The sequence below is a fragment of the Cyprinus carpio genome, chromosome A22, assembly GCF_018340385.1.
Source record: "Cyprinus carpio isolate SPL01 chromosome A22, ASM1834038v1, whole genome shotgun sequence".
Lineage (NCBI taxonomy): Eukaryota > Metazoa > Chordata > Actinopteri > Cypriniformes > Cyprinidae > Cyprinus > Cyprinus carpio.
Window position 1 is genome coordinate 10124905 of NC_056593.1, and position 12969 is coordinate 10137873.

The 12969-nt window shown below is 39.2% G+C and overlaps 2 protein-coding genes across 4 annotated transcripts; both read left to right on the plus strand.

The window, feature by feature from the left end:
• The first annotated feature begins 1410 nt into the window (after nt 1-1410).
• On the plus strand, nt 1411-2946 carry LOC109057200 (granzyme-like protein 1). Its single transcript, XM_019074406.2, has 5 exons — nt 1411-1535; nt 1621-1777; nt 1965-2088; nt 2304-2531; nt 2631-2946. Exons 1-5 carry the CDS (start codon nt 1481-1483, stop codon nt 2826-2828), a joined length of 762 nt encoding a protein of 253 aa, XP_018929951.2. The 5' UTR covers nt 1411-1480; the 3' UTR covers nt 2829-2946.
• A 4073-nt stretch (nt 2947-7019) lies between these two features.
• LOC109067176 (granzyme-like protein 1) lies at nt 7020-12598 on the plus strand. Of its 3 annotated transcripts, none has more exons than XM_042711839.1 (5): nt 7020-7193; nt 10825-10981; nt 11689-11812; nt 11979-12206; nt 12306-12598. In XM_042711839.1, exons 1-5 carry the CDS (start codon nt 7139-7141, stop codon nt 12501-12503), a joined length of 762 nt encoding a protein of 253 aa, XP_042567773.1. In that variant the 5' UTR covers nt 7020-7138; the 3' UTR covers nt 12504-12598. The 3 variants fall into 3 exon arrangements, with proteins under 3 accessions (XP_042567773.1, XP_042567774.1, XP_018939720.2); XM_019084175.2 differs by lacking the exon at nt 7020-7193 and adding an exon at nt 10537-10728; XM_042711840.1 differs by lacking the exons at nt 7020-7193; nt 10825-10981 and adding an exon at nt 7315-7453.
• Nucleotides 12599-12969: the final 371 nt, after the last annotated feature.

The following is a 12969-nucleotide window of genomic DNA, read 5'->3' on the forward strand; positions in this document are numbered from 1 at the left end:
CATTACAATGCAAACTTTGAATTCAATGTGGTGACTCAATGAATAAAATATGACTGAAAATTCTTTTTTTTCCAGGTCATAGATTTTCTGGTGGATTATTCTGCTAAATATATTTTACTGTTTCTCAAGATGTTTAACCTTTTATCCAAGTGGCTTCATTGGCTGTAGACCGATGGTAGAGACTCCCTGACATAAGACTCATAATACATTAAGGCCATGTGTCCACCAAAGTGTTTTTAGCGAGTTGAAAACACCAGGCGCTGTTCTAAAAAATGCCTAGCTGGGAGCACTTGAGAGGGCTTCTGCGGCACAGCGTTTTCAGTTGAGATGCTTTGGTTGCTATGATATGGAATATCCGCTAAAGTAATATGGCAGACACTTTGCAAATTAAATGTTTCTCCAAGCATTAGTTTTCATAACAATATTGTGGTAGTCCACAAGCAAGGTGTGACGACTGGTCTGGGTGATATTAGTCCCACTCCTCCTCTACTGTGATTGGATGGCTGGGTAAAAAGTGAGAATTATGAGCACTGCATAGTGCATAACCAAAGTTGAACATTCTTCAGCTCTCAGTGGTGAGAAAAAATGCCAATCGCGTAGCGTGAAAAAAACCTCAGCACCTCATCACACTCCTGGTGTTTTAAAAAATGTGGAGCTCCCATTGAAAACAACTGAAAAAATACACTAGCCTCGGGAAAAACAGCTTTGGTGGACACGCGGCCTAACAGTTGGAGTTGTTGAAATGGGTTTGGGCTTTTAGTTAAATCCCATCATCAGCCAGAATACAAATTAACAGATGAGATCTTCAAATTAAACAAACAAGCAATATTGGGGAACACTTCAAACAGAACAACAGGGGTCTGTGGGAAAAGTGTGATGTTCAGAGCTGTACCTCTGTGAACTTTGTCTGCTTCTTAGAACTCTTGACAATTTCACTCCAAATAACACCTGTAATCTCCACCTCTGCAAGGACTCAAACAATCTTGAAAAGTCATACATAGAGGTTAAATATCAGAGAGACTCTGAAGCCACCATGTCAACAGAGACCAGAATCTCTAAAAATATTACTAAATCCGTACCACAAAGAAATCAGGATGTTCTCGGGACAAAGGGGTTTGTAAAAGTTGTACCTGATGAAGTGGTGGCTAAAAAATTACCATGAATTATGGTAGTCAAGGTACCAGAAGCAGAAAACATTAAAGGTTATGAAATTCTCACAACTATCAAGGGTCTAGTGTGAACTTTCTGATATTATCTATGATATTATTACTTGTGAAACAACGAAAGCTGATGATAATCACTGACTTGTGATCAAATCTTCTTTTAACCGCCTCTAACTTAGATCAGTGAAACTGATCTGGATGCAGAGCATGCTGCAGCTTCTGCCATTATCTTGTGGGTGTGGGTCCCTTGAATCTCTCTATAAAAGCAGAACCCAACATCTCTGTGGCACACACCAAGTGTAACTGAGCTGTCTGCAATGAGCATCCTTTGGCATATCACTTGTCTGCTACTGCTGCATTCCTGCACCCCAGGTATTCACATCCAGTTTATTTTAGTTATTACAAAAGGCTCAGAATATACTGTTGAAGAGTTTCATAAAACTAAACTAATTTTTAGGTTTCTGCATGCATGATGGTATTGTTGGCGGTAGGGTCTCTATTCCCCACAGTCGACCCTACATGGTCTACATTCGTGATAAGGTATTAAAATCAGCATGTGGTGGTTTTTTGGTAAGAGAGGATTATGTGATGACAGCTGCCCACTGTAAACAAAGGTAGGTGAAATTATCATATTTTATATTTTTACAGAAAGGTTATACTGACTGAGTGCAGATATCTAACAATAAAAAAAAAAGATTGAATTGAATCAAAAATTATGAATTTTGACATCCAAAGTGGCCATATGATCTTTTTACTGTAAATATATAAATATTATGAATAATTTTGTAAATCTTTTTTTAGTCATGTTGAGGTATTTGTGGGGGTCCATGACACCAACTTTTTACCTAACGGTATAGAGGTAGATCCCATTCCACATCCAAAATTCAATAGTGAGAGACCAGGTCATGACATCATGCTTCTAAAGGTAATATATAATGTTGAAATATTTCATCACCATCACACCTAGAAAAATGGCCTTTCAAGATAGGAAATGGTTGACATATGCAGAATATAGTTTGGCTATATAACTTTTATCACTTGTAATGAATGCATTATCTTTAAATTTCTTTAGAAAAAAAAAGCATTTAAAAAATATAGGGGTTATCGACTCAAACAAGCACTTTGCATCTTCTCTTTCAGCTTAAAACCCCAGTACCTTTGAGCAAAGTTGTGGGTACTATCAGTTTTCCAAATCCTAAGAATGAAAAAATCTCAAGGGAATGCATGGTCATGGGTTGGGGCTGGCAGAATTACAGTGACGTGTCTCCATCAAATGTGCTCAAAGAAGCAAACGTGACTCTGATAGACTCTGAAAACTGTGGCACGGCTGACACTCTGTGCACTGAGGGATCAACTGGACCAGCACGGGTATTTCAAGTGCCACCACTCACAAATTCTTATCTACTGTATGTTGTATCATTGTCAGTGCAATGTGATATACTAATAATCAAATGATGTAATCCACAGGGAGACTCTGGGGGTCCACTTGTTTGTGGAGGTGTTGCAGAGGGAATTGTATCTTTTTCTGAAACCAGGAGCAATGGATACCTCCTCATAGTATACACTCATATTTCTCACTACCTTTCATGGATTCATGATGAAATGAAACCACCGACTCAGCAGCAATCTGAAACATGGAAGGGCAAGCTGGATAAACTCATTTAGTTTTCTGGTTCAATGCAAGTTCTATCATTTATGTTTGGTGTTAGTTTTACACCAATCAGCATATGTGTGACAATAAATGTGTGTGTTTTAAAATAAAGGCTCATATGTAACACGTTCACACAAGTCTAATAAGAATGTCATTTTCTGGGTTTAAATTCTACTTGCAATGCAAAGTACTGAACAAAATACTGTAAAAAAAATGTTTTTTTTTTTTTTTTTATTGAATTCACAAGATAATAATTTAAAATGAACACCTTTCTACATCATCACCACTTTCAGCAAAATATAGCATAATCAAGAGCTAGAATCTAGACAAAAAAGTAATAAATGATTAATTGATATATATATATATATATATATATATTAATCATTTACTACTTTTTTGTCTAGATTCTAGCTCTAGCTATATATACACATACATACATAGAAAGAAAGAAATCAGCCATCTTTGAAAGAGGGGCCGTCTGACTGTCAACTACTTTGTAATCTCCACCTCTGCAAGTACTCTCGTACAAAGAGGTTCAACATTCTCACTCCCACTGACACTTGATCAGGACCCCTTGGCTTCACTTTTTAACACTCTGGGTACCCTTTTAGCATAATTTTTCAGGGTACTCCGCAGGCTAGGCCTACTCTGTTGCTTTCATTTGTATTTGTATATGATTCCTTACATGCATTTGAACTCATTTTATATACATTTATACTTTCATAGACACTGTAGATTACCTAACCCCACCCCTACCCTAAACCCAGAGCCGGTCCTAACATTTTGGGGCCCTAAACAGATTTTCAAAAGGGTGCCCCAAATCATAAGCCCCTTTCACACTGTGATTCCGGCAAATACACGGGTAATGTGTCCCGGCAATTGTACCCGGGTCGCTAGATTTTGCACTTCACACTACCAGTGATTTCCCAGAATATGTGCGTGTTCACACACAACCCATAAAGGTCCCGTAATGACACGTGATATCAGGGTGTGACGTGTAATGTACGAGTCGATAACATGAGGCACGTTAACTTTCACTTAAGTTGGCGAACGATCTCAGCTTCAGCGCGGAAGGTAAGGAACTAACTGATCTCTGCTTCTTTACAGTTTGCACATATTTTTTCGTTGCGAACGTTGATCTGCCTTTAAAACACCTGGTAAAAGAGTCGCGCGATAACGCGCGTCATCACTACGACACGGCATTAGTTCTGGCTTTTGTTCACACAGCGCTCGTTCCGGTGTTGTGCCGAATTCTTCACCCCTGCCAGATTCTGCATCCCCTCGTTGAAGTCGCTACCTGATTGCCTAATCCCAACCCCACCCCTAATCCTAACCCCTCCCCCACACCTACTCCTAAACCTACCAATACCAGGGGGTGCATAATCTGGCAGGGTGAAAATTTCGGCACTACACCGGGACTGAACCCGGCAATGTTACTAGGTCCCCGACCCGGGTTCAATCCCGAGACGTGTTTGCTTTCACACAGAAGTCGACCCGGTTATGTTCCGGCAATTTGCCGGGTCCGACGTGCAGTGTGAAAGGGGCTATACAGTTTCACCTAACCACTACCTCCCTTCCTCCAGTGTGCATATCCTACAATGACACCTTATTGTAAAGCAGTGGCATATGCAGAATTTTATTTTTGGGTGGGCCTGGGCAAAAGTGAGCAGGCACTCGTAACTAACGGACAGAGTCAAACTCAATATTGAGGTAATTTCAATCTTCTTTTCTTTAAACATATTGAAAAATAAACCGTAGAACACAGTGGAGGACATGCATTGTAAAACTACCACATCTCCGTCACCATCACGAACATGCCCACTGTCAACATATCAAACTCATTCACAATAGCCCCAATCCCTAAATATTGTTTCAGATTACAGTAGCTACAACATATCCACATACAAAACTTGAGTATCAGTTTGTATGAAAATTAAATACAGCTTTATTTATTCTGAAACAGAAATCATTTAAAATGTTATTTCTACAGTGCCTATAAAATGTATTCATACCCCTTCATGTTTTTTCATGTTTTGTTATGTTGCAGCCTTATGTTAAACTGCTTTAAATACCTTTTCTTCCCACATCAATCTACACTCCATACACCATAATGACAAAGCAAAAAACAGGTTTGTAACAACTCTGCAAATTTATTAGAAATAAAAACCTGAAATTATTCCATTGCATAAGTATTCATACCCTTTTCTGGGACAGATCAAGCATTGCGTTAGTTTAGGCAGGCCACGTCAGTCAAACTCACATCAGCTGATAGTGGGCAGTTTTGCCCAGAACAGAACCATACTGACTAACTATATGCTATATAATTGTAATAAATATACTTTGAAGAAGTGGACCTGACTGAACTGAAATTTAGATCAGCACAACTCACAATGCTTGTAGATGTTACTACACTTTGAGTGGTGTTAACCTGTGGCAAATTCATTTGAATGGGTATTATTTGGAAAGGCACACACCTCTCAATAAAAGTTCTGAAAATGCATATCAGAGCAAAAATCGAGCCCCAACTTCAAAAGAACTGCCTGTAGAGCTCAGAGACAGGATTGCATCAAGGCACACATCTGTGGAAGAGTCCATAAAAAATCTACTGCATTGAAGGTTCACAGAAGCATGTAGTCTCCATTACTCTTAGTGGAAGACTTTTGAAAAAAGAAAAAAAAACAGGACTCTTCATTGAGCAGGCCTCCTGGCCAAACTGAGCAATCGATGGAGAAGGGCTTTGGTTAGACTGGTGACCAAGAACCTAATGGTCACTCTAGTTGAGCTCCTTGATCATATGTGGAGATAGGAGAAACCTACAGAAGGACAAACATCACTGCAACACTCCACCAATCCAGCCTTTATGGCGGTATGGCCAAAACTTTATTCTCTCCTCAGTGAAGACACATAAAAATCCACTTGGAATTTGCAACAAAGCACCTAAAGAACTCGCAGATTGTGAAAAACAAGATTCTCTAGTCAGATGAATCTCAATTCCAAGCATCATGTTTGAAGGAAACCAGGCACTGCTCATCACCTGCACAGTAGCATCTCAAAAGTAAAGTGTGGCAGTAGCAGCCTCATGCTGAGGGGCTGTTTTTCAGCAGCAGTGTAGGGTCAAATATTATCAAAAACTTCTGCTTTCCTGTCCCAAACCTATCTTGAGTAACGAAAGGGCCATTTGGCATTCCTGAAGGCACAAAAGTGCTGATATCGAGCCTGTAGGAGACATGTTATTACATCGATCAGTTGCTGACTCTTTCCTTTGCTCAGCGCTGTTTCTCTTCTGGTCGGGGCTCTGCTCGTCTTTCAGATCTGACTCTTCCTTTGCTTTCTTCTCCCTCCCGTCTCTTCCCTCTCCTCCCCTCTCTCCTTCTTTCTCTCTCTCCTCAGGTAATATTTTACATACATGTTGGGTACATTAACTATATGTTTTACCCATCCTTCATCTATCTTGTAACCAATTCAAGTGTAACCATTACAAAATACTGTTATTAAACCATTTCAATTATACATTATGTGCTAATTAATCTTGATTCAAGGGTAATATTAAAATGCTGTTAAAAAGTGACGCCAAAGTGTCCTGACCAAGCATCAATCTGTGACGAGTTGGGAGTGAGAATGTGTTGGACAGTCTCTACCACCATAAGAGATGAGGACACTTGAATAAGTCATGAAGTGTCTTGAGCAACAAGGAAACACAGAGAACATTCAGTGCATAAAAACATGCACACACATTTAAGAGTTTCAGTGTACTCCAATGCCTTCCACAGTCTCCAGATCTCAAAAGAGTACCTCTGGGATTTGGAGAAAAGGCAGACTCACATCATGAATGTGCAACCTGATAAATCTGCAGCAACTGTATCATGCTATCATGTCAACAGAGACAAGACCTTCTAAAAAATATTCCAAACCCTTACTAAAGCCATGCCACAAAGAATTCAGGTTGTTCTCGGGACAAAGGGGTTTGTAAAAGTTATACCTGATCAAGATGCTATGCATAAAAAATGGCCATGAAGGTAATCAAGGTACCAGAATCTGCAAACAGTACCAGATGATGAAATTCTTTGCATCTATCAAGTCCCTAGTGTGCACTTTCTGACATTATCACCACATTGTGAGTTGTGTAACAACGAAAGTTGATGATAATCACTGACCTTTGATCAACTCCTCCTTTATATGCTGTTAGATCAGTGAAACTAATCTGGATGCAGAGCATGCTGCAGCTTCTGCCAATATCTTCCGGGTGTGGTTCCCTTGAATCTCTCTATAAAAGCAGAACCCAACATCTTAGTGGTGCAAACCGAGTGTAACTGAGCTGTGTACAATGAGCATCCTTTGGCATATCACTTGTCTGCTACTGCTGCGTTCCTGCAGCCCAGGTAATCACATCTAGTCTACTTCAGTAGAACAGGCTCACTGTGTTCCCAGAAGATGCTGTTGAATAGTTTTTCATAGAACTAAACTCTTTTTTTTTTTTTTTAGGTTTCTTCCATGCATGATGGCATTATTGGTGGTAAGTTTCCATTCCCCACAGTCGACCCTACATGGTCTACATTCGTGACAAGATATCAAAAGTAGCATGTGGTGGTTTTTTGGTAAGAGAGGATTATGTGATGACAGCTGCCCACTGTAAAGAAAGGTATGTGAAATTATCCTATTTTAGCATTTTCAGTCAGAAAATCATGAATCTGAAAGGGTATACAAACTAAGTGCAGGCACTTAATGTCTAAGGTTTTTGAACCTTACACACCTGCTGTCAAGTCCAGTATTCGTCCTTACTGTCTTCACTATATTTGTTGTCTTTCCTTCTTTTTCCTATTTCAGTCCTCTTTTCCTAAAATTTATCTATATTCCTCTTGTCTCAGCTCACCTCTGAAGCATTTCTCCTCTGCTACATTAGCTCTCCATCTATTCTTCCTTCACCACCCATTCCCAATCTCTTGGTCCCCTCCCTATCATTTCACCCTCTCTTTTACCCTTTCTCCTTTTTACTCACTAACTCTTCAAATTGTGTAGTAAAACACAATTTTACCCTTATTTCTTTCCTTTTCACATCCTCTACGGTCCTCTTCCGTAGGTATTTTTCACCCCTTCCTTTCCTCCTATCTCCCTTCCCCTTCTCCTCATCCTTCCTAAATACCTACTCCTTACCCGTACTCTCTATCTCCTCTTATTTTCTACATTAATTCTCTCCCCTACTTCTCTATCTTTTGCCCCACAAAAAGCCCTACCTTTCAGCCCCTCTAACACTTATTTCTTCTTTCCTCACTTCAATATTACCCCGTATGATTACAGTAGCTACAACATAATCTCACCTACAACACTTGCGTATCAGTTTGTATGAACAATTAAATTACATCTTTATTTATACTGAAACAGAGAATCATTTAATAATGTTATTTCCTACGTGCCTTATAAAAATGTATTCATACCCCATCTATGTTTTTTTCATGTTTTGTTATGTTGCAAGCCTTATTTTAACTGCTTTAAATCCCTTTCTTGTCCCACATCAATCTACACTCCATATCCCCATCCGACCAAATGCAAAAACAGGTTTGTAACAACTTTGCAAATTTATTAGAAAAAAAAAAAAAAAAACTGAAATTATTCCATTTCATAAGTATTCATACCTTTTCTGGGACAGATCAATTCATTGCGTTTAGTTTAGGCAGGCCAACTCAGTCAAACTCACATCAGCTGATAGTGGGGAGTTTTGCCCAGAACCAGAACCATACTGACTAACTATATGCTATATAATTGTAATAAATATACTTTGAAGAAGTGGACCTGACTGAACTGAAATTTAGATCAGGAGCATTCATACTGCTTGTAGATGTTACTACACTTTGAGTGGTGTTAACCTGTGGCAAATTCATTTGAATGGGTATTATTTGGAAAGGCACACACCTCTCAATAAAAGTTCTGAAAATGCATATCAGAGCAAAAATCGAGCCCCAATAGTTCAAACAAGAACTGCCTGTAGAGCTCAGAGACAGGATTGCATCAAGGCACACATCTGTGGAAGAGTCCATAAAAAATCTACTGCATTGAAGGTTCACAGAAGCATGTAGTCTCCATTACTCTTAGTGGAAGACTTTTGAAAAAAGAAAAAAAAAACAGGACTCTTCATTGAGCAGGCCTCCTGGCCAAACTGAGCAATCGATGGAGAAGGGCTTTGGTTAGAACTGGTGACCAAAAACCAATGGTCCCCCTATTTGAGCTCCTTATTCATATGTGGAGATAGGAGAAACCTACAGAAGGACAAACATCACTGCAACACTCCACCAATCCAGCCTTTATGGCGGTATGGCCAAACTTTATCCTCTCCTCAGTGAAGACACATAAAAATCCACTTGGAATTTGCAACAAAGCACCTAAAGAACTCTCAGATTGTGAAAAACAAGATTCTCTAGTCAGATGAACCTCAATTCCAAGCATCATGTTTGGAGGAAACCAGGCACTGCTCATCACCTGCACAGTAGCATCTCAAAAGTAAAGTGTGGCAGTAGCAGCCTCATGCTGAGGGGCTGTTTTTCAGCAGCAGTGTAGGGTCAAATATTATCAAAAACTTCTGCTTTCCTGTCCCAAACCTATCTTGAGTAACGAAAGGGCCATTTGGCATTCCTGAAGGCACAAAAGTGCTGATATCGATCAAGGCCTGTAGGCCGACATGTGTATCGGGGGTCATTGCTCACAGCTTTTTCACAGTGGGCGAATCTGTAATCTGCAGATTGTTCAGTCTGAATGTTTCACATTTGGTTTTTTAGTCACATGGTCAAGGAAGAGACAAAAGAAGACTGTAACTGTTGCTCTGTCTCTTTCAGTTGCTGACTCTTTCCTTTGCTAGCGCTCTCTTCTCGGGGCTCTGCCGTCTCTCCCTCTTTTTACTCACTCTCTGCATCTCCCCCTCTCTCTTTCTCTCTCAGGTAATATTTTACATACATGTTGGGTACATTAACTATATGTTTTACCATCCTTCATCTATCTTGTAACCAATTCAAGTGTAACCATTACAAAATACTGTTATTAAACCATTTCAATTATACATTATGTGCTAATTAATCTTGATTCAAGGGTAATATTAAAATGCTGTTAAAAAGTGACGCCAAAGTGTCCCTGACCAAGCATCAATCTGTGACGAGTTGGGAGTGAGAATGTGTTGGACAGTCTCTACCACCATAAGAGATGAGGACACTTGAATAAGTCATGAAGTGTCTTGAGCAACAAGGAAACACAGAGAACATTCAGTGCATAAAAACATGCACACACATTTAAGAGTTTCAGTGTACTCCAATGCCTTCCACAGTCTCCAGATCTCAAAAGAGTACCTCTGGGATGTGGAGAAAAGGCAGACTCACATCATGAATGTGCAACTGATAAATCTGCAGCAACTGTATCATGCTATCATGTCAACAGAGACAAGACCTTCTAAAAAATATTTCCAAACCCTTACTAAAGCCATGCCACAAAGAATTCAGGTTGTTCTCGGGACAAAGGGGTTTGTAAAAGTTATACCTGATCAAGATGCTATGCATAAAAAATGGCCATGAATGGTAATCAAGGTACCAGAATCTGCAAACATTACAGATGATGAAATTCTTGCATCTATCAAGTCCCTAGTGTGCACTTTCTGACATTATCACCACATTGTGAGTTGTGTAACAACGAAAGTTGATGATAATCACTGACCTTTGATCAACTCCTCCTTTATATGCTGTTAGATCAGTGAAACTGATCTGGATGCAGAGCATGCTGCAGCTTCTGCCAATATCTTCCGGGTGTGGTTCCCTTGAATCTCTCTATAAAAGCAGAACCCAACATCTCAGTGGTGCAAACCGAGTGTAACTGAGCTGTCTACAATGAGCATCCTTTCGCATATCACTTGTCTGCTACTGCTGCGTTCCTGCAGCCCAGGTAATCACATCTAGTCTACTTCAGTAGAACAGGCTCACTGTGTTCCCAGAAGATGCTGTTGAATAGTTTCATAGAACTAAACTCTTTTTTTTTTAGGTTTCTCCATGCATGATGGCATTATTGGTGGTAAAGTTTCCATTCCCCACAGTCGACCCTACATGGTCTACATTCGTGACAAGATATCAAAAGTAGCATGTGGTGGTTTTTTGGTAAGAGAGGATTATGTGATGACAGCTGCCCACTGTAAACGAAGGTATGTGAAATTACCCTATTTTAGCATTTTCAGTCAGAAAATCATGAATCTGAAAGGGTATACAAACTAAGTGCAGGCACTTATTGTCTTAAAGTTTATGAAAAGCACACCTGCTGTCAAGTCAAGTGACCTTCATTTCTGTAGCACTTTATACAATACAAATTGTATCAGCTTTACAGTAATAAACAGGAAAAGAGCAGAATAAATTATGAAAAACCCAGTTATGAAGACAGTTTAAATTCTGCTGCGAGCAGCTCTAAAAAACCGTCATTATTCAGCTAAAGTCAGTTCAGTGTTGGTGCAGTTCAGTTCAGTTCAATAACATTGTAAAGTTAATATATTTTGAAAAGTTCTACAAATTTTGAAGCAACTCTACAGAAGGCAGCAATATCGTTTTTCAGTTCAAGTCAGTTCAATGTTGATTCAACTTAGTTACAGTTTAAAAACAGAGTTGATGTTGCAAGATGTGATTCAGTTTAAGCAGCTCAGCTTATATTATATATATACAGTTTAGTTCATTTCAAGATCTGCTCTCATCTGTTGCTATCAGTGCAGACATATTGATAACATGACTGAACATTAAGTGTCTTTTAGATTAGTGACTTTTGACAAACAAAGTGGCAGTCATGTCTTTGTATTGTAAATATATATTAATAATTTTGTAACTGGTCTCTATGTTTTTTTTTTTTTTTTTTTTTTTTTTTTAGTCATCTTATGGTCTATTTGGGGGTCAATGATACCAACTTTTTACCTGACGGTATAGAGGTAGATCCCTTCCCACATCCAAAATTCAATATGAATAGAACAGATCATGACATCATGCTTCTAAAGGTAATATTTAAGATTGAACAATTGTATTAGTATCATGCCATTGACATTTGCAGAGTATACTTTTGCTCAACTTAACTTGCAATGAATGCATAATCTTTAATATCTCCAAAAACACTGAATGAAATGGTTATTGACTGAACCAAGAACTCTGCATCTTCTCTTTCAGCTGAAAACCCCAGCAACTCTGAACAAAATCGTGAGTACTATCGCTTTTCCAAAACCTGAGAATGAACAAATCCAAAAGGATTGCATGGTCATGGGTTGGGGCTGGAAGAAATTCCACGATGAGTCTCCATCAAATGTGCTCAAAGAAGCAAACGTGACTCTGATAGACTCTGAAAACTGTGGCACGGCTGACACTCTGTGCACTGAGGGATCAACTGGACCAGCACAGGTATTTCAAGTGCCACCACTCACAAATTCTTATCTACTGTATGGTGTATCATTGTCAGTGCATTGCGATATACTAATAATCAAATGATATAATCCACAGGGAGACTCTGGGGGTCCACTTGTTTGTGGAGGTGTTGCAGAGGGAATTGTGTCTTTTTCCAAAACCAAGAGCAATGCAGACCACCTCACAGCATACACTCATATTTCCCACTACCTTTCATGGATTCATGACGAAATGAAACCACCGACTCAGCAGCAATTTGAAACATGGAAGGGCAAACTGGATAAACTCATTTAGTTTTCTGGTTCAATGCAAGTTCTATCATTTATGTTTGGTGTTAGTTTTACACCAGTCAGCATATGTGTGACAATAAATGTGCAAGTTTAAAGGGATACTCCACCCCAAATTTTTTTGTCATTAATCACTAACCCCTATGTCGTTCCAAACCCATAAAAGCTCCGTTTGTCTTCGGAACACAATTTAAGATATTTTGGATGAAAACCGGGAGGCCTGACTGTCCCATAGACTGCCAAGTAAATAACAGTGTCAAGGTCCATAAAAGGTATGAAAGTCGTCGTCAGAATACTCCATCTGCCATCAGACATGCAATCTGGGTTATATGAAGCAACGGGAACACTTTTTGTAAGTGAAGAAAACAAAAATTTTGTGCAGTAGCTGGCCACCAAGTGCTTTGTGCTAGATCTAACCTGGGAAAAACCTATGCTAATTAACTTGCGATGCAAAGTACTGAACAAAATACTTT